General features: G+C 42.7%; 1 protein-coding gene across 1 annotated transcript in view; it reads left to right on the forward strand.

Annotated features, from left to right (window-relative positions):
• MPHOSPH6 (M-phase phosphoprotein 6) overlaps window positions 1-11,886 on the forward strand; it is a 16,816-nt gene extending 4,930 nt beyond the window's left edge. Inside the window, exons 3-5 of the mRNA XM_006152576.3 lie at window positions 8,544-8,634; window positions 11,185-11,279; window positions 11,725-11,886. Of these exons, the coding sequence (XP_006152638.1) occupies window positions 8,544-8,634; window positions 11,185-11,279; window positions 11,725-11,857 (319 nt within the window). The 3' untranslated portion in view covers window positions 11,858-11,886. The remainder of the gene's footprint in view (window positions 1-8,543; window positions 8,635-11,184; window positions 11,280-11,724) is intronic.
• Window positions 11,887-19,575: the final 7,689 nt, after the last annotated feature.

A 19,575-nucleotide genomic window follows, 5' to 3' on the forward strand; every position in this document is an offset into this window, starting at 1 on the left:
CTTTTGGGAAGTTTAGATGATGCACTTGGAGGGACAGGAGGAAGATCTCTCTGGCTTCTTAGAGGAAGCAAGATGTTGGTGAGGCTGGCCAGAGGTAGCTGGATCCGCTGGGGGCAGGGATAGGAAGGGACCATTACTGATAAGGACTAAACCTGCCGAAAGTGTTCCAGATGTTTCCTGAAAGCCAGGGTTGTTTCTATCTTATTTTAACTACCCCCGTACCCCAGCTCAGCATATGGTTCTCAGAAAATGACCTTTAGATTACAAAAATAAAATAAAACTTTGCCATCTCTCAGCATCCAGTTTTTGCATAGGTGCGTGTGTGTCATCTGAGGAAGTTGGCAGGGAACAGTGACACTTTCAGATTGGATAGTATTTGTGGAGAGCCTAAGGAGGTGTGGGTAGAGGTGTGGGAAGGGCGTAGAGGGGTCCCTGGGGCAGTGCAGTAACTCCTGGCTTATGCAGTGGGTGGAATTTCCACTCCAGGCCTGGAGGGTCAGGAGGGGGCGGTTACTGAATCTGGAGACAAGCTGTGTGAAGACACTTCATTTTACAAGAGCTGGTCACCTTCACTGGGGCACAGCCAGCCCGAGGCAGTCCACAGTAAGGGAGTCAGGTGCCAGTGGCTCAGGAGCCCTGGAGGTGTACTGGCCGGCCTCCAGCATAACTAGCAGGGGCAGCTAGGGAGACACAAATCGATACATCCTTGGTACATGTGTGTGATGTTTGGGGATATTGTTTGTTTTGTTCTAATACCCCAGTTAAAGAGATAATGGGATGGGTTAGTTAGCCTATCATGTGAACTCTAGAGTCAGGCAGACCTGGGTTTAATGTCCAGCTCTGCCACTTGCTTACTTACCTCCTTCGATGAGTTACTTGTCTTCTCTCTGCATATTGGACATGATAATAGGACCAGCCACCCACATATGACAGGCAAATGAGGTCATATATGTAAAGTGGTTACTACAGGGCCAGGCATAAAGCACCGTAAAGGTTGGTAGCGTCTGTGCCTCCTTGTATTTGATAATTACAGAATTCTTCTGTTTTGCCCATTTGTGTTTGTGAATCTTTCCTTGCTGGTATTATCTTAATTATTCCAGAGGGTTAGTGCTATCTTTTTTTTGGAGACGTTTTTGCTATAGGGCGTGTGCACTCACCAGAAAGACAGAGAGAGATAGACAGAAAGTGAGAAATCACCCCCCACGGGGGATGGCCACGCTGCAATTCCTTCTCCTCCATTCTCCTCTCGGGATCTTGGGCACGCATTGCACATGCACCCGACATGAGTTTAAGCTACCAAGTCTGGGACTCAAACCACGGGAGTCCAGTGACATAGCCATTACGCTAACTGCTGGTCCCGGGATTAGTGCTATCTGAGATTGGAGATTCCATGGGTACGGACTCTGGAAGTGCAGAGGTTCCTGTTTATAATGTCAGCTGTCTCAGACTCGGTTCAGTGATGACAACTTAGGGCCACATTACGTACAGGTTAACTTCCTCTGCCCAGTCCTGCCATCCTCATTTCCGTGGAGGGGCATCTCCTGAACAACACTCCCCACTCAGCCTTCTGCATTTAAGTAGAAGTGTCACCCAGAGAGAAGGTGGCCTAGTGTAAATTGCTATGCGTAGGACTTCCCAAGTCAAAGGATTTGCTGTATGTTGCCGTGTGGTTATTCTCCAAAGGACATGGTCCAGTATGGAGTGAGTGACTACAGGCAGCTTCATTACTCTTTTGCCGTAGGATATTGTTTAAAAGATATTTGGGGATACTGCGCTTCACTTCGTGTGCTTGTGTTGTGGGGTCTGAGGAGAGTCGAGAACTGTGAGGGCCTGAAACTAACAGGGTAGCCTGCCATTCTTTCATAGATGAGGATAGATGTGGGATTCCTGGGTCAGAGTGTGGGGAGGAACTCTTTTCCTTCCACCCATTTTAGGTTCATTTTGGGAGACCCTGTAATAAAAGACAAATTAACAAGAGAAAAGCATACAAAATTATTTAATACAAATCTTAGGCGACACAGGAGTGAGTCTTCATAAGAAAATGAAGACTGAAGAAATGGTTGTGTGTTTTTGTGCTAGGTTTGATGAAGAGTGGATGATCTTAGAGAAATGCATAGGCCAGGGAGGTATGAGCTAAGTGTAATGAAGTGGGGGGCACCTCTTCCAGGAGGGTCCTGAGACCTGCTCCAAAGTTCCCATACATGTCACTCCTCACAGTCCAACCTAAAACATGCCCTGTACCAAGTTTTGGGGTAACATGTCCTGAACACTGTTGGAGATAAAGGACTTAACAAGTGCCATAAACATCATGTTTGTCACTTCCTTCTGTCCTCCACGTCCCATGGAGGGTGACCTGGAGCCAGGTGGATGCTATGCACATGGTGGGTTTGCTGAGAACTGAGCTTGGGAAGCTTAAATCTTTGTTCATGGGCTCCAAACAAACTTGCTTTTGATACCAAAGGATGATGCCTTTATTACTAGACAGAGCAGATCTGCCCCTTGTTCTTGAGCAAGATCCTTTCAAGACTACTCACTATGTAAGTAACCTTGAAATGATAGTCCAGAACAAAAGTTCCTCACCTGCAGGATGTGCTGAAATTCAGAAGACCCACAGACTTGTTAGTGAGTAACAATTTTACCCAATTTTGCCATGCATGTTATTTGTGACTTTAGACAAGTCCGTTTATTTCTGAGCAATAGTTTTTTATCCACAAAACAGTTGAAATAGGGATTTTAGCTCTAAATGATGAGTCCTCATTGAAGGAAATTGGGGAGGGCACATTGTGGCTTAGTGGTTAAGGGAGCCGGTTCCCACATGACTGACCTCATGGTTCAAGTCTTAGCTCGGGTGATTTGAGAAACATGCTGGGCACATGGGAAGGGTGCCCAAAGTCCTGACAAGATGGAGAAGTAGAGATTATGGCAGTGACCATACCCCATAGAGGAATCCGTGGCCTCTTCCTGTCTCTGGCAAGCTCATATACCCTCTGGCAGACTTTTCTTTAGAAGTGTCTGGTTCTAATTCAGAATCACACAAGACTGCACTTTTATTTGACTATGCAGAAATATATATTTCTTATCTTGTATACACAGTATTTTTTAAAAGTAATCAACTGAGATGAATAAAATCAATACATTTTTACTGCCTTATCAAGAAACTGACTTTTCCCTCCTGAATGTGAGAACCTGGCAGTGAAGAATACAATTTCTACCACAGTCTGGTATCACTACTGTAATTCATGCTAAGATTTGATATAAGCCATAATTGTTTGGCATATTGTGCAAACGTTAACACAGTGAAAAAGAAAACATCTTGGTGTTATCCTTAAAATAGTTTTGAGCGAGCACTCTTCCCTTCTCTCCATTTCAGCTGTAAAGGCTTCCTTCCTGTTTTTCCGGTGGGCCAGTTACATTCTCATCTCAGGGCCTCTGCTGGGACTGGTCCCTCTTCACTTGGGTATCCTCAAGTCTTGCTTCCTCAGTGTCTTCTGATCCTTGCTCAAATATCACTCCATCCAAGAGGCCTACCCAGGCCACTCTTCTTCTCTAGTCTCCCCTTAAACTGCCCTGTGTGTGCACGTGTGTAGAGGGGATATTTTCACTCAGTGGAATGCACTTGCCTGAAGAACACAGCTGTTTGTTTTTCCACAGCACATACACCTTTGTAAACCACACCCCTATCAAGATAGGAACATTTCCATCACCAGATAAAGATCTTCATCCTGTTCCTAGTCGGCTCACTTCCGCCCTGGGGCAAGCACTGTTCTAATTTCTCACCATAGATTATGTTTGTCTGTTCTTGCACTCCTTATAAAAGCAACCATGCAATATGCAATGTGCTCTTTTGTGTCAGCAAAATGTTTTCAAGTTCATCCTTTTGACCTAACAGTGTATTTATTCATTCTCCTATTAATGGCCTGTGGGTTCTTTCTAGTTTTTGACCACTATGAGCAAAGCTGCTATGAATCTGTTTTAAGTTTTGGGTTTATTTTTTGGATGTATGTTTTTATTTGTCTTGGGTAAATGTGGAATTGTTCATCATAAGGCTGGCATCTATTTTACTTTATGAGGGAAACTTGGAAAGCAGTTCTAAAGTGTCATAATATTTTACAATTTCACAAAGAAAATGTAAGAGTTTGGGCTGTTTTCTCCTTCCACCATTTGATGTTAGATATCTTAATATTACCTATTCTAGTGACATCTCACTGTGGTTTTAATGTTTAACCTTTGTAGTTGACAAACGGCACGTGCACTTGCCAGAGTCAGAGAAAGAGGAGTGAGCATCCCTCGATGGGGCCTGGTCACTCTGCAGGCCCTTCTCTTCCATTCTCCATTCTGTTGGGGTAGGTGGCAAGTTCATACACGTGCCTGGCCTGTTTTTCAAGCCATGAAGACCGGATTGAAGCCACAGTTGACTATGTGGGATCCAGATGCCATAACCAGTAAGCTGTGGGGCTGGTCCTCGTGGTTTTTAATTTTCATTTTCTTAACAACTAATAATATTAAAGAACTCATGTGTTTTTATACCATTTGCACATCTACCGTTGTGAAGTGCCTTTTCAAATATTTTGCCCCTTTTAACAGTCACGGTTTTGTCTTTTTTCTAGTGTTTTACAATATAGCTCCTATCTGTCTACCCCTCTATATGTCCTTCAATCCACTGGTGGGTGGGTGGGTGGTCACATACACAGGTGTGTGTGGGTGGGTGTGTGTGTGTGTGTGTGTGTGTGTGTGTGTTCTTTGTTTTTGACCATCTAATGAAAAGGGCAGTATTCCCACTTGTTTCTCAATTTCTGTAAAATTAATATTATTTCTTTCTTAGGTGTGTGATAGATTTTACCAGTGAGACCATCTGGATCTAAAGTTTTCTCTGGAAAGATATTTAGTAATGAATTTAGTTTATTTCATAGTATTATTCCAACTTTTCACATCAGTTTTTTTTTAAGAATTATTTTATTCAATTTTATTCATTCATTCATTCATTTTAATTTGACCAGAGAGAGAGAGAGAGAGGAAGGAAGGTGCGAAAGCAAGCCACCAGGTCCAGGACTTGAACCATGGTCGGCCATGTGGGAGTGTCCAGTGCTTTAACCACCATGCCACCTGCCAGTCCCCCTTTTTTTTATTTTTTTAAAGTTCTAGAATGTCTCTGGGTATTTTTCACACTTTCCATTTCTTAATTTAGGTTCCCTATTTCTTCATCATATTCATATTTTCACTTAAGTTCTTGATTTTATTTGAATCCTTTATAAGTCTTTGTTTTAAAGGCCTTTTCTTTGGGGCCAGCCCTGTAGCCTGACAGGTTAAGGAGTTAGATCCCACCCAGCTGACCGCAGTTCAGGTCCTAGATTGACCACGTTAGAAACAGTGTGTGCACTTGCATGCTCGCCCAAAATCTTGACAGGATGGACACATGGAGAAGGAATTTCAGTGCGACTACACCCCTTTTGGGGGATGCTTTCTCCTTCTCTGTCTGTCTCTAGTGAGTGCATGTGCCTTCAGGCAAGTGAAACCAAAAATAAATACATAAAGTCTCTTTATTAAGTTCATCATCTCCATTGAGGTGCTTTTCTTCTGCTTATCAGGGTGGCATGTTCCTGTTTCTTTGCATGGGTAGTAGTTTTTACTGTATTCTACACATTATGTGTCTTTCATTGCTAGCCGCCTGGATTTTGTTGTCTTCCTTAATAGAATGTTGAATTTTGGGGACCAGCAGATGACATAATAGTTATATCACTGGACTCCCTGCAGTTCAAGTCCTGGACTCAATGGCTTAAAACACCCCAGGCACATGTGTGTGTGTGTGCCCAAAATCCTGAGAGGAGAGTAGAGGAAAAGAATTGTGATGTGGCCATCCCCCCGGAGGGGGCGGTGATTTCTCACTTCTGTCTCTGTCTCTCGCTGTCTTTCTGGTAACTGCATGCACTCTATAGCAAAAAATCTCTCAAAAAAAAAAAGAACGTTGAACTTTGTTCCATTGGACAGTTCATTTACATGCTGCTCAGCTTATTCTTGTTTGTGTTGGAGGTTATGTAGCTTGCACTGTAGCCCTAAACTAACCGTACTCCTGAGGTCTGGCCTTTGTGCTCAGTCATCACAGGATACTCAGTTCGGCCTGCCCTCTCTGTCCAGACAGAGCTCTGATACTTCCCTGCTCTGTGCAAGCTCTGGCATTTTTTTCAGCATACATTTGTAGGGGCAATTTCCCTTCCCAGTTACAGTAGGCTGGAAAATGGTGCCCGAACGATATTCTTGTCCTCATCTCTGGAACCTGTTAGCGTTCCCTTGACTTTACCATGGTGATTCAATTAAGGATCTTCTAAAGATTGTGGATAATCTTTATTTTGGGTTATCTGGTAAGCCCCAACTGCAGTCACAGTCCCATAAGAGGGTGGCCGAGGGAGACTGACATACAGAAAAGGTGTGACCGCTGAAGCAGATTGGAGTGATGTCATTACAAGCCAAGGAGCACTGGCTGCCACCAGCAACTGGAGCAGCAAGGGGCGGACTCTCTCCTACAGCCTCTGGAGGGATCACAGTCTTGCTAGTGCCTCAGCTTTGTACCTCTGGCCTCCAATACTGTGGGAGCATAAACATCTCTTGCTTCAAGCCACCAATTTTGTGGTAACTTACTTCAGCAGCCAGGGGAAACTAACGCACTAGGTCATCGTTCTGCAGACCTCCTCTCTGGAGGTCATTCTTCCCCTGGTACTTGGACTCGCCCTGCACATGCACAGCCCAGTGTTCAGCCAAGGAGTTAAGGGGATTCAGTGTGCAGGTCCCGAAAGCCCATGTACCTTCCATCCTCTGGGGTCCTGACCAAATACTTCAGCCACTCCTGGAGTCCTAAATGCCGGTTTGTCTTTTCAATTCAGCAAGATTGGGCTGTTTGGAAATGTTTCTAGACAGGAAACTGGGCGTTCATGGGGCTCACTTTGTTTGGTTTTCTTCTCTTGCACATCGCAGTCCTATATTCTGACATATTCGTGGTCTCATCTGTTGCCCCATTTTATAGTTGGTTATGCTGATCTCAGGAGACTAGTGCACTACCAGACATTCTCTTCTGGGTGGGAATGGCACACCTGGCTTTGTTGTCACCCTTTGTGTAGTATCAGTGTTTCATTTATGACCTAACCTGCCCTCTGGACTATAACCTCCTTGAGAGCAGAGGCTCTTGTATGTCTGGCCCTGCCTGTCCCCAGCTTCTAGAATGGTGCCTGCACACTTTGGTTCCATGAGTCTTTGCTGAATGTGTGGATCTGGAGAGCTGGCCTGCTGTCCACCAAAGAAGCCATCAAGACCAGGGGTTTCCTTTCCTGGCATATTGTAGGGTCTGCAGCTGCACTGTAGACAGATGCTCACCCTGGATTTGGGGTCAGGAATGGTGACACAGAGAGGAATCCTGTTTAGAGATGGTAGCTTCCAGTTTGCAGGGCAGTAGTGTCTACCACGGTGCCCTCTGGTTATCAGTATTAGCCCTCCCAGCCGCAGCTTGTTTTTACACAGCTAGTGCTTCCTTCTTCCTTTACTCAGGATGGAGTGCATACACATGTGCACACGAGAGAGAGCGCATGCAACACCCTCCACAGGGTTTGGTCACACTGCAATCCCCTCTTCCGGTTTAGCTTGCCAGGATCCTGGACACAGGACCAAATATGTGTCTGACATATTTCAGGCAGTCGCCATGTGGCCTCCAGCACTGCTGCCCAGGCCTCTGATTTCCCACTGCCTTTCCTGGATATTTAATAAGAGCTTAGTTGAGGGTATGATGTCAGAGAAACTGCTTTGACTTTGGAAATTCAAGTCTATTATAAATGTTTCTGGTCTTTACATTAGGTAGTTGTTGATGCAAGTTAGATGGAGTGTTGAGAAGGAGCCGTGCCTCCAGCCTCTTGCTCCTTTCTCCTAATACCTTTGCTGACCAAATTAATCAGATTTACTTATCAACCTACATTAGAAATCTTACTGTTTTCGTGGGGCCGGCAGGTGGTGTGGTTAAAGGCTCTGGATTCACACATAGCCAACCATGGTTCAAGTCCTGGACCTGGTGGCTTCCTTTCTCACTTCCCTCCCCATTCAAATTGGAAAATAATAACAACAATAATTAATAAAGTTAAAATTAAAAATAATCATTTAAAGAAAAAAGAAATCTTACTGTATTTGTGACTAGCAGATGGTTACGTTGCTGAACTCTCACATAGTTGACCATGGTTTGAGTCCCAGACCTGGCAGCTTAAAACTCATGCGAGGCACGTGCACATGTATGCCCAAAATTACAAAAGGAAAATGGAGGAGAAGGGATTGCGGCGTGGCCATGCCCCCTGTGGGGTGATTTCTTGCTTTCTATCTCTCTGTCTCTCCGGCAAGTGCACACACCCTATAGCAAATATCTTGCTCTTAGAAAAGAAAATAAATTTTACTGTTTTTACTTGATTCGACTGAGAACCTTAAGATTTCTCTTTTCATTCAAAGTCTTGACTTTGATTTGCTGTGCTTTGTTACATGTAGACATGTTATTAATATACATTTACTTTCCCGTTTAGGAGTTTCATAATAGAAGAACAGAGTTTCTTGTTATGTGAAGATCTTCTCTACGGAAGAATGTCATTCAGAGGATTTAATCCTGAGGTTGAGGTATTAAATATAATTGGTTCAAATTGGAAAGTTTTCTAAATACATTTTTTTCCTGGTAATAATTGGGCTTAAGTTTTTCCTCACCAGGTACCATTTCTCCTCATTATATTAAAATAACAAGTCCTGAAATATCCACCGTAGCTATTTAAAGAGATTGCAGGCGTTGCAGTCTAGCATTATGGTAGAACTGTGTAGAGCATTTAATATAGCAGTATACGGCCCCCAGTGGTGCCCTGTAAGTGGTAGAATTTCAACTAGTCTTTTACAAGAGTGTCAAGATTTTATTCGTATGGTACTATTATGAAACATTCTTTTCTGGCATCTATAAATGTATCTTTCCTAATGGAGAAAAGTAACTTGAAAATTGTGCGATTTGACTTTTTAATGGAGAGGTTTCAGTCCAAGCTTATAAATCGTTTTTTTTTTTCAATGAATCCTTTGGAAAGTGTGTTTGAACAGTGTGTAGTCACCTTGTAACTAAGCTGTTCATTGAGTTTTTCCTGCCGCAGGTTTGTAAAGAAATAAACCTTTATTTAACAAATATTTATTAGAACTCTGACTCATCGTTAAAAGGCATCCTATCAGGGACTCGACCAGCCAGGTGAACATTGGCAATAGAAATCTGTAGTTGTGTAAATAGCTCTTGAAGCCAGGGTTTCTCACCCTTGGCACTGTTGACTTTGGGACCTGAGAATGCTTTTGTGCTGGTGGCTATCTGGAGCGTTGTAGGATGATTAGCAGCGTCTCTGGCCTCTACTCACTCAATGCCCGTAGCATGTGCACGGCCACACACACCACCTCCACCCTGGCTGCAACGTCCTGAAAGCCCTCCAGACTCTGCCAGCGGTCACCTGGGATGAGCAAAACCATCTCCAGTTGAGAGCCACTTCTCTGAGAGGCCTATAGAGAGCCACAGATACCTAGGCCAATTGTCAGACTTCACTTAAAGATTGTAGGTTGGTTTTCCCTTTTATTTATTTGTTTTCTGGTGGGGGATGTAATAATTAAGATGTTACATTTACTTTACAAAGTCAGCACTGTAAAGTGTTGTTTTTAATGTGTACTTTTCTTGCCTTGGCCTGCTTTAAGCACTAGAGGAACAACAGGGCAAAGATTCTGAGTGTGCGATGTCCAGGAACAGGCCTGTGGGTAGGCACGCACTCACCGCACGAGTGCTACGTGGAAGGGCAAGGCAGCACAGTCCCTGGAACAGGATGTGGACAGTTCATAGCAAATGGCCCCAATTACTGGATTCAGTAACACCAAAAACGTTCTGGAGAAAGGTCTTGGCCCATTTCATTATTGGTCCTTCAAATGTTGGAAAAACTGGTTGAGACAGATTTTTCATCTGCCTTCCCTCTTCCCTTTGTTACAAAGAAGGTGTTGTACATTTTTTAAAAAAATCTGTCAGAGAATAGCTGGCACAGAAATGTTAAAATTGATTGAAGAAGGTGGAAGCAAGAGACTCATGGCACAGGACTTCATGTGGGGTGCATCATCCACCCTAGAGTTTGTGGGTGAGGATGAGATGCAGGTTCTCTCCACTATACCAGGGCCACCTTCCCAGTCCTTTTTCCCAATAATTTACTGTTTCCTGCCCACCACCACAAAATGTATTTAAAATTATTAATGACTTGGGCTAGCAGGTGGCATAGTAGTTAAGGTGCTGGATACTCCCACATGGCCAACCACGGTTCGAGTCCCAGACTGAGTGGCTTATGCTCTCTCTCTCTCTCTCTCTCTCGTCAAATTAAAAATTATTAATGATTATAATAGGATAAAAGACTTTTAAAAGTTCATGGAAAATTGGAGTTTAAGTATTTGTTTATTTTGTTGCAAAAAAAACCTGAAACCCATGTACAATTTTTTCATAATAGCATTTCCATGACCTTTTAGAGACCTCTATACTACTACCATTTGACTTAAAGATGAGAAGTTCAGAGGAAATCTGAAAGTATGTTTTCTCTCTCTCCCCTCCCTGAAATGTGTCCACAGTGGACTGCTGTAGGTGTTAGTAACTAATCAGAACCTTCATGATCCGATCTACAGCTTGAATGCATGACACTAAGAAGAGTCTAGTGGTGGGTCTTTGTCTTACTATGTTTTTGATTCTAAGCTGATCTCTATTTAGCACACTGTGGTACAGAGTATGACAGAGAATCACTTGTAGCTGATTTTGAATTGCTCTCGAGATTATGTGACATTAGCTGCTTTACCTTCAAATAAAGCCAGTCAAATGGTGTGGTGATTAAGGTAGCTATGCCATGTGGCCAACGGTGCTGTTCAAGTCCCAGACCCAGCAGCTTGGAAAATACGTGTGTGCATGTATGCATGCCAAAAATCCCAAGAGGAGAATGGAAGAAAAGAGATTATGGCATGGCCATCTCCCTTTCCTTCTCTCTTCTTTCTCTCTGGCAAGTGCACATGCTCTATAACAAAAGCTTTAAAAATAATGACAATAATTAGTTAAAAATAAATAAATTGATGCCAGTACCTTTCACAAGCCTTTTCTAGCCCTCATGATGGTCAGCATTGCTATAATTTTTCCAGAAATTAATGCTGCAGATGAATGCCAAGAACAAAGAAGAAGACATTGAAGATGAAACAGTGGAGCTTGATGTGTCAGATGAAGAAATGGCTAGAAGGTAACCTTTTCCTCAGAGCAGCTTTGTAGCTGGGCCCAGCAGGTAGTGGCTCTCCTTTGAGCTGTGCTCCCCTTGGTGGCTGCCATGGCTTTAAGGGAGGAGGACTGTAGGAGGACAACCGTAACTTCCCGTCTCTTCTGTGGCCTCAGGTGGGTTCATACCTGTCGCCCACCAGCAGGTGATGGCTCATTTCCAGCGCTACTTCCAATACATATTTTAAAACAGATGTCTCAGTTTACTTAGGATAAAGCAAAACATAAATGGCAAAGGATTTACTGATTCTTAGAAAAGCTCATTGATTTTTTAAATCAGATCATTTCTTTTAATCATAGTTTATATCATCCTTACTCTTTTTGTTGCATATAAGGTTTGATATTCTTGATGTGGCTTGATTTTCTCCTTTTTTATTTGAGATTAAGCTTGTACTGTATTTTCATCTTAACAGATATGAGACCTTGGTGGGGACAATTGGAAAAAAGTTTGCCAAGAAGAGAGACCGGGTCAATTATGAGGAAGATGAAAATGGAGACATAAAACCAATTAAACCAAAAAAGGTGTTCTTAAAACCCCAGGATTAAAATGGAAGCCATAAGGCATGGCTCAAGGATGCCTGCGTGATGGATGTTACACTCCTTTGCTGAATGGTAGTCATCAAGAGTGGGTTTTCAGCCCTCGCCGTCAGGTGTACATAGACTTTTTTACTTTTTTACCTCACTTTTTTTTAATGCAATCATGAAAGGGAAAAAAATTACCCACCTTTATTTGGATTAGGGTTGCTTTCTATAGACTTTTTTACCTCACTTTTTTTTAATACAATCATCGACCTTGAATAGACTCACGTAAATTAATGTCCATGGTTAAGTTGCCCTTATGTTTATATTTCACTTTAAATTGTTAATCATGCCAAGCCAGTTCATACATAGACTTCGGAATCAAACGCCGTGTTATATGTAAATATACCAAGAACAAACCTGCTTCTCCAGCCTTATTATCTGCGTGCTACCTGGTCATTGTCAGTTAATGGTAGTATGGTTTTCATTTAAAGCATTTACTTAATTAAAAAAAAGTTGTGTCATAAACTTCTATTTCATATGCTTTTTCTATTATATTTTCAAAGAATCATTTTAGTCTAATTCAGAATGTAATTTTTATCCAGATAGTAACTTTAAAAATTCAACCATCCATTTAGAAATGATGATGTATTTGTTGAACCATAAGAAATGCCTTTTATGGGTCAGGAACAATCATCAGTTTTTTATGATATCGACCAGTAGAATTTGCCACTGACGAGATCAGCTCCTCGTCTGAACACTAGGAAAATACCAAGCACAGAAACACGTGGGATGAAGTGCGTGTAGTGTGTCTTTCTGTCTGGAGATAATGTTCCTAGGACTTCTGGGAATTACTGATGTCGTTTAATTTTGTACTCAGCAAATAAATGAGGGGTATGTTTCCTCTCCCTTAATCTCTGTGGATTTGGGTTTTTCTGTGACCTCAACTCTAGCAAATTATGCAAAAAAGTCATGGATCTGAGGTTGACCGGCTATTTCTCACTGTGAGGAGGAAAGCAGTGTACCCTTCCGCTCTCTCCATCCTAGGGCAGCAGCCGGACATTCTTCCCAATGTCCTCCCAGTGCCACAGTCCAGGGACTGATTGAACGTGTGCTGCACCCTCGTGATCTGCATAGTACTACTTCTGACCAACAAACCATTTCACAGTGAAGGGAGTGGGACGGAGCTGATAACTATGGAATTCACTGGTCCTGCCATCTCCTCTGTCACCAGGAGCAGCAGACAACAGGATGGTGCCATGATCTGCTGAAGACTGGGTTGTGGCACTAGGTAGAAGACCACACTCCATCTGACTGCATGTCATCTAAGCTGTGAGTTAGTAACCACTGCATGGGGCTGTTGTTCTATGTGTGGTCTGGAATCAAGCAGAGGTAGAGTGGCTACTCTCACTGTTAAACTCATTAACCCACTCAGGTGTTTTTCTTCCTGCCTCTCATTATTATGGTATCCCAAGGGAGGAGTGCTCCCAATCAGGAACTCAACACTGGTTCCATTAAGATGAAAATTGAGACTATCTGGTTATTTTGACACTCAGCCAAAAGGGAAAGGAATTTACTCTTAGCTGATTGGAATGATCCTGGCAACAAAGGACTTTTGTGTTGTGGCTACAGGAAGGGTGAGAGAGAATGGTATCTGGAACCCAGGGGAGTCTCAGGCATTTTTAGTTCTTCCGTGTCCAGTAACAAAATTTTAGTGGAAAACTTCAACAACCTCATAAAAGAGAGAGACCTAGGCAGTGAGATTTGGGATCCTACGTGGTGTAAGCCCTAAGGAGCTGAGGTCCTGAATGGGGAAAGGGAACGGGATATGCAGAAGGAGAAGTAAAGTTAACTATAGCCTGTTACTGACCAGAAACAAGTTAACTTCAGCAACTCTGTGTATTTTCTTCCCTCCTTGTCTCTGTGTACACTAATTTTTTCTCACCTGTCTTTCCCCCTATTGTTAAGATTTTTTTTTTTTAAACTGGTTAACTTAGCGAGTTAGTCTAAGGTAAAAATATTCAGTTGGGTCTATGACTCAATTTTAGGTGTGATTAAGAGTTCGAGATAAACAGTGTGACTCTCCAGAAGCTATCTGGTGCAGTGTCTGCAGAGACTGAAAATACCTTTCGTACGAAGGACATTAGCACGTAGTTAAGTAGAGATAGCTAAAGAGCTGTGTTTCTCCCAGCAGGAAGTTTAGCTCCACTTAGAAGGCACTTCCTGTGGATGCTGAATTGCCCAAGGAGTGGACTGTAGCGCATGCTAAGGTGTTTCTCAGATCCAGACTCCCCTCTCTGTACTCAGCTTTGGGTGCTAGGCTGAGAATAAGCAAACCCCCTTTCTCCTGTGCCAGCTTACTGGGGTCCACCTGTGGAGGGCCAATAAGAGGTGTCAAGGCTAAAGGGAGAAAGAAGGGACGTGGTCTTCCTGTTTATCTTTCCCCCGCAAAACACCTCTTCATCCTGACAGAGGATGAGGGTCCAATAACAGTTGTGAGCATCAGTTTACAGTTCTCCCCACACTTGCTTATACAGTCCCATGGCAGCTCCACTGACATCACCAGCTGTAGTCCCCTAGTACCCTCTCAGACATCCATCCAGTACCACAGAGTTCCTGCTCAAGTCAGAACTGGCCCAAGTGAAACGGCAGCTTCTTTCAGAGAGGGGTTACAGCTCTCTGGGGCCCTTCCAGGCTTCTAAAAAATAACAATTTCAACCTTTTTCCTAGAGTGCCAGCTTCCTAAGTGATACCTTAGAATTCTCTTTCTGCCTTTTTAGTTCTTTAGTACCCAACTAACAGTCCTTGTCAGTGGTTAAGCACTGTGCATTGGGAGCTGGATCCCATGTGGTTGACCACCGTTTGAATCTTGGACTCTGCAGCTTGAAAGACACATCAGGTGCATGTTTGCCTCAAAGCCTGATGGGATGGAAGCATGACAGAGAAAGATCACAGTGTCATCACACTCGAACTGGTGGATTCTCTTTCTCTTTCACACATGTACACAAGTATACATGCCCTCCAGCAATTAAAAAAGAAAAATTATTTACATTGAATTTCCCCTCTTAAAAATAGGGTGATTCTTATCTCTTGACTAAATTTTGACTGATACAGACTCATTCTACAGCAATAACCTGAAATCATGGGTTTGTTGAGCTTGAGATGCTTGTTTTTCTAATCTGCATTCAGGTATATAACTATTAAAAATGCTCATCCATCTATAGCTCCCTGGAAGTTATCCTGTATAATGAATCGCTGCATACCATATTGTAGAAAACACTGCCCCAGCATGTTAATGCCCAGGTATTCTGGTTAGCCCCTTACTTGTCAAGCTACTGTTATCTAGGGTAGGGAATACGTATCTTCCCTTTTTTTCATTTGCCACATACCTAACAAGGAATGTGGCTGATATTTAAGAATTTTTTTAAAGAATTATTTTTAAATTTTATTATTTATTTTATTAATTTGCTGTAGGACATGTAAACTCACCAGAAAGACAAAGTAAGCCACCAGGTCTGGGACTCAAACCGCAGTGATCCATGTGGGAGTCCAGCGACTTAACCACCATACCATGCGCTGGCCCCGATATTTAAGATTCTTGGTTAGTTTGTTTAATTTGCTATAGGGCTCATGTACTCTCGAGAGAGAACAGACAGAGAGAACGTGAAAAAGCTCACTCCCAGAAGACGGCCATGCTGCAATTGCTTCTCCATTCTCTCAGGGTTCTGGGCACACATGCACACGCGACTCGTTCATACGAAGTTGATTGTTCTAAAGGCACATTTGATCTGGATGGGATCTCTTCCATCAGCGTTGTCTGGATATCCCACAGTTTCATGCCTTTCAATCTACATTATCCAGGATTCAAACCACACAGTTGGCCTTGTGAGACCCAGCTGCCTTAACCACCATGTATTCACCAGCCCCATATTAAAGGTTTTAATTAAGTACTTTTTCAGCAGATGGTAAGTGAATGGCCGTTGGGATGTTTGGGAAACCACCTGGCCTAGAAAGCCTGTTTCAGCCACAGGGTAGGGACCAGCCAGGTGAGAAGAGCAGATGAGTTTATGCTGAGCCTGCTACCCCAGTGGGGTCGGCCACTGTTGCTAGCATTTCGGCAGACACACCAGCAGGCAGAGGAACTGAAAGTTTCATAGTTAAAAGAAGGGAAGGTTTAGATGTCTGAGGGTTTTGGTACAGGAAGCTGGAGGCAGCTCACTACACGTGGAGTGTTCTCAGGTGGACTAGAGGTGTGTGTCTGGCTTTCCTGGTTGTTCCGAAATTAGAAGGCAGGGCCAGGATGAGGGAAGCTCACAGGTTAAGTCCTGACCCTTCGAGGCCTACTGTTACAGAAGTTGTTGTCTGGCTTCTGGGATTGTCACTAGAGGTAGCACTTTCGCTTTCTTAGTTGTTACGGTCTGAGGGGGCCTTCAAAAGTTCCTGGAAAATGTGTATTATGAAAATAATGCATGGATTTCAAAATTATTGCACCAAATTAAACTTGTGTAATACTTTAATTCATTTTTCCACACATTTTTTGAAGTCCCCTCATAAAGGGCTGGTTGGTTTCTTGGGCAAGTCGTTGTAGTTTGGGGTCAATATTCCAGTTTCATTTATGGTCTGGCCACTGTCCATTGTATATTCAGTCTCTCAGTGCATACGTTTGTTTCTAATCATGCAGCCCAATTTCATATCCCACAGTTTCCATCCAACATATTTTGCTTATTTTCTGGGTGGCCTCGTGTTTTTATATTTTCCAGGAACAAAAAAAAAAAAGCAAAAGGAAAAAAGATGTACTGGGTTTCAGGAAACTCATAAACCAAGAGTCCCCGGACTCATTCACACAGTCAACTGCTCAAAGGCACATTTGATCCGGGCGGTATCTCTTGCTCGTACCTCTCCCATCAGCATTGTCTGGATGGGAGAAAACCCTGCCTGCCCGTTGAGTAGCAGGGGTCACCCTACATTGTGCAAAATTACAACAGGATGAAACAAGGCCGTTCAGGTAACAAAGATGACAGTCTGCCAGGTATTGGCAGACCGCGTTTGCTGACGCCAAGCCCATAATCTTTCTCTTATGTTGCATTCTAGGGGAAGGCAAAGACTGGGACTGGGGCACAGGTATGAAGTAATCTCGTCGTTAGGACCCTAATTATGTCCAGAGTCTTTGAGAATCATATTGTTCTAGTGGTGAGTTTGTTTTTTTTTTTCCTTATGTCATGTGCACTCACAGGAGAAAGACACACAGTGAGAGGGAAAGTGAGAAATCAACCCCCAGGAGGATGGCCACGCTGCAATCCCTTCTGCATTCTCCTTCGTTCTCCTCCCAGGATCTTTCACACGCAAGTACATGCATCTGTTGTGATTTTGAAGCCACCAGGTCCCGTACTCAACCCACAGTCAGCCATGTGAACATCCAGTGACATAACTGCTACAACATCTGCTGAGCCCCGCTGGTTTTTTTCTTAATAACTCCTTTTAAAATATTATTTGTTTTATTTATTTATTTTAATTTGGGCGGGGGGGAGTGAGAAAGCAAATTGCCTGGTCCGAAACTAAATGCACCTTGTACTGATGATATGGGTTAAATTTATATTAGCAATCAACTTTAGACACAAGTAATTATTTTTTTAAACAGGTTATGTTAAATATTAGTAGTCTCATATTTAAAAAGATTATACATGTGAGCCTATGGTAACAAAAACTTGAAAAGCAATTCTTTAATGAGAGCTTTCTTGGCATATAACCACATGTCATCACATATTAATTTAGCCCATAGTCTATGTAATACCATATTTGAAAACAGGAATTATACCTCACTCTTTGGCTCCAACCCAAAGTTACTCACATGGTACTTTATAAAAAGTAAATCTTTAGGCCAGCTGGTGGTGTTGGTGGTTAAGATGGCTGGATCCCGTATGACCAACTGAGCAGTTCAAGAGTCCCAGGCCCGGTGGCTTAAAAAACACACCAGGCTCATGTGTTTGCCCAAAATCCCAAGAGAAAAATGGAGGAGAAGAGATTGTGGTGTGGCCATCTGTCCTCCCACCCTCCAGGAGGTGCTTTCTCACTTTCCCTCTGTCTCTCTCTGGCAAGCACACACACCTTATAGCAAATTAATTTTTTTAAAGTAAGTGTTCAATAGATAATAGTGAATTGAATGAATTTTTCCATTTATTCAACCTCACATGTTTTTAGTGACTCTCTTCTGTGAATTCATTCAGTAAATTTAGGACTCCCCAAAGTTCACATAGTTCATTGCTTTCCAATGTAATTCTCTATCTAAAAACATATATGAGGAAACTTCAAAAAGTTTGTGTAAAAATGTAATAAAAGTATCAGTTTATTTTGGTGCAAAAAACATTGTTAAAATCCATTCATGGTTTTTGCATAATGCATACTTTCCCAGACATTTTAAAAAACCCCACATATGGTGCCGGCAGGTGGCATGGTTTGAGTTGACCTGGTACTTTGCTTTCTCACTTTCCTTTCTCTCTCTCTGGTCAAATTTAAAAATCCTTAATAACAAATAAAATTAAACAAGTAATTCTTAAAAAAAAAAAAAACAAAAAAACACATAGTCCCAAACTCAAATCTTTACTTGTTCAGGGCTCAAGAGTAATGGAGTGGAGTTTCACTATTTTCCCCAGAAGATCATAAATGTGGAATTCTTAGTTTGGGAGGTGCTGCTTCCTTCTGATTGAATCTCAAAACCAGATTCTCCTTTCTCCTGTAAAGCAGTCAGTTATTGAAGTTGGTTCTTCCCAGAAATTAGCTCCAGAGCTTGCCCACCTGGTAAGATCTGGCTAGGGAAATTCCCAGGCAGGAAGTTAAAAGTGACAATGGCTTCTGTCTGCCTGTGGTAAAACAAAATAGCAAGAAGAACTGCAAAAGGAACTATTCAGTTTTTAGCAGAGTTTAGAGAAACCTTGGGGGCCTAGGCTATTTTTCTAGGAAAAAAAATAATAAGTTTCCTAAGTCAAAAAACAAATGCAAAAATCAAATCTGAAATATTTCAGGAAAATTCAGTTTCAGGGCAAATTAATCTTCAGAGTCAAAGATGAAGCCGTAAGAACATTGGCCAAGATGTCTGAAAGATTTAAGAATGCACGACCTAAACTCACCTCGCTACAGTGTGTATGAGGGGGTTTCTGAGTGTCTCTAAATTTCAGGATAGGTTGCTACACAACATTGTTTTTTAAGTTTTGTTTTTAGTTTGTTTTTGTTTTTGTTTTTGCCATAGGGCACGTGTGCATCAGAAAGAGACAGACAGAGGGAAAGTAAGAAGTCACCAGGCATGGCGGCATGGCCATGACACAATCCTTTCTCCTCCATTTTCCTCCTGGGATTTTGTGCACACATCCACACACACGGCATGACTTTCAAGCCACCAAGTCTAGGACTCGAGCTGTGGTCGACAGTGTGGGAATCCCGCACCATACCCACCACATCACCTACTACTGGCCCTACACAGCAATTTTTTTTTTTAAAGGGAGTTTTTGTTGTTGTTATAGGGTGCATGCGCTCACAGAGAGACAGAAAGTGAGAAATCACAACTCCCTCTTCTCGAGGGGGGTTGTTCACAAAACAATCCCTTCTCTCTGTTCTCCCAGGATTTTGGGCGTGCACGCAAGCCTGCACATGCGCCCAGTGTGAGTTTCAAGCTGCTGGGTCTGGGATTCAAACCGTGGTTATCCATGTGGGAGTCCAGCAACATAACCAACATAACCATTACAGCATCTGCT

The sequence above is a fragment of the Tupaia chinensis genome, unplaced genomic scaffold (genome assembly GCF_000334495.1).
Source record: "Tupaia chinensis unplaced genomic scaffold, TupChi_1.0 Scaffold000355_1, whole genome shotgun sequence".
In the NCBI taxonomy this organism is placed as follows: domain Eukaryota; kingdom Metazoa; phylum Chordata; class Mammalia; order Scandentia; family Tupaiidae; genus Tupaia; species Tupaia belangeri.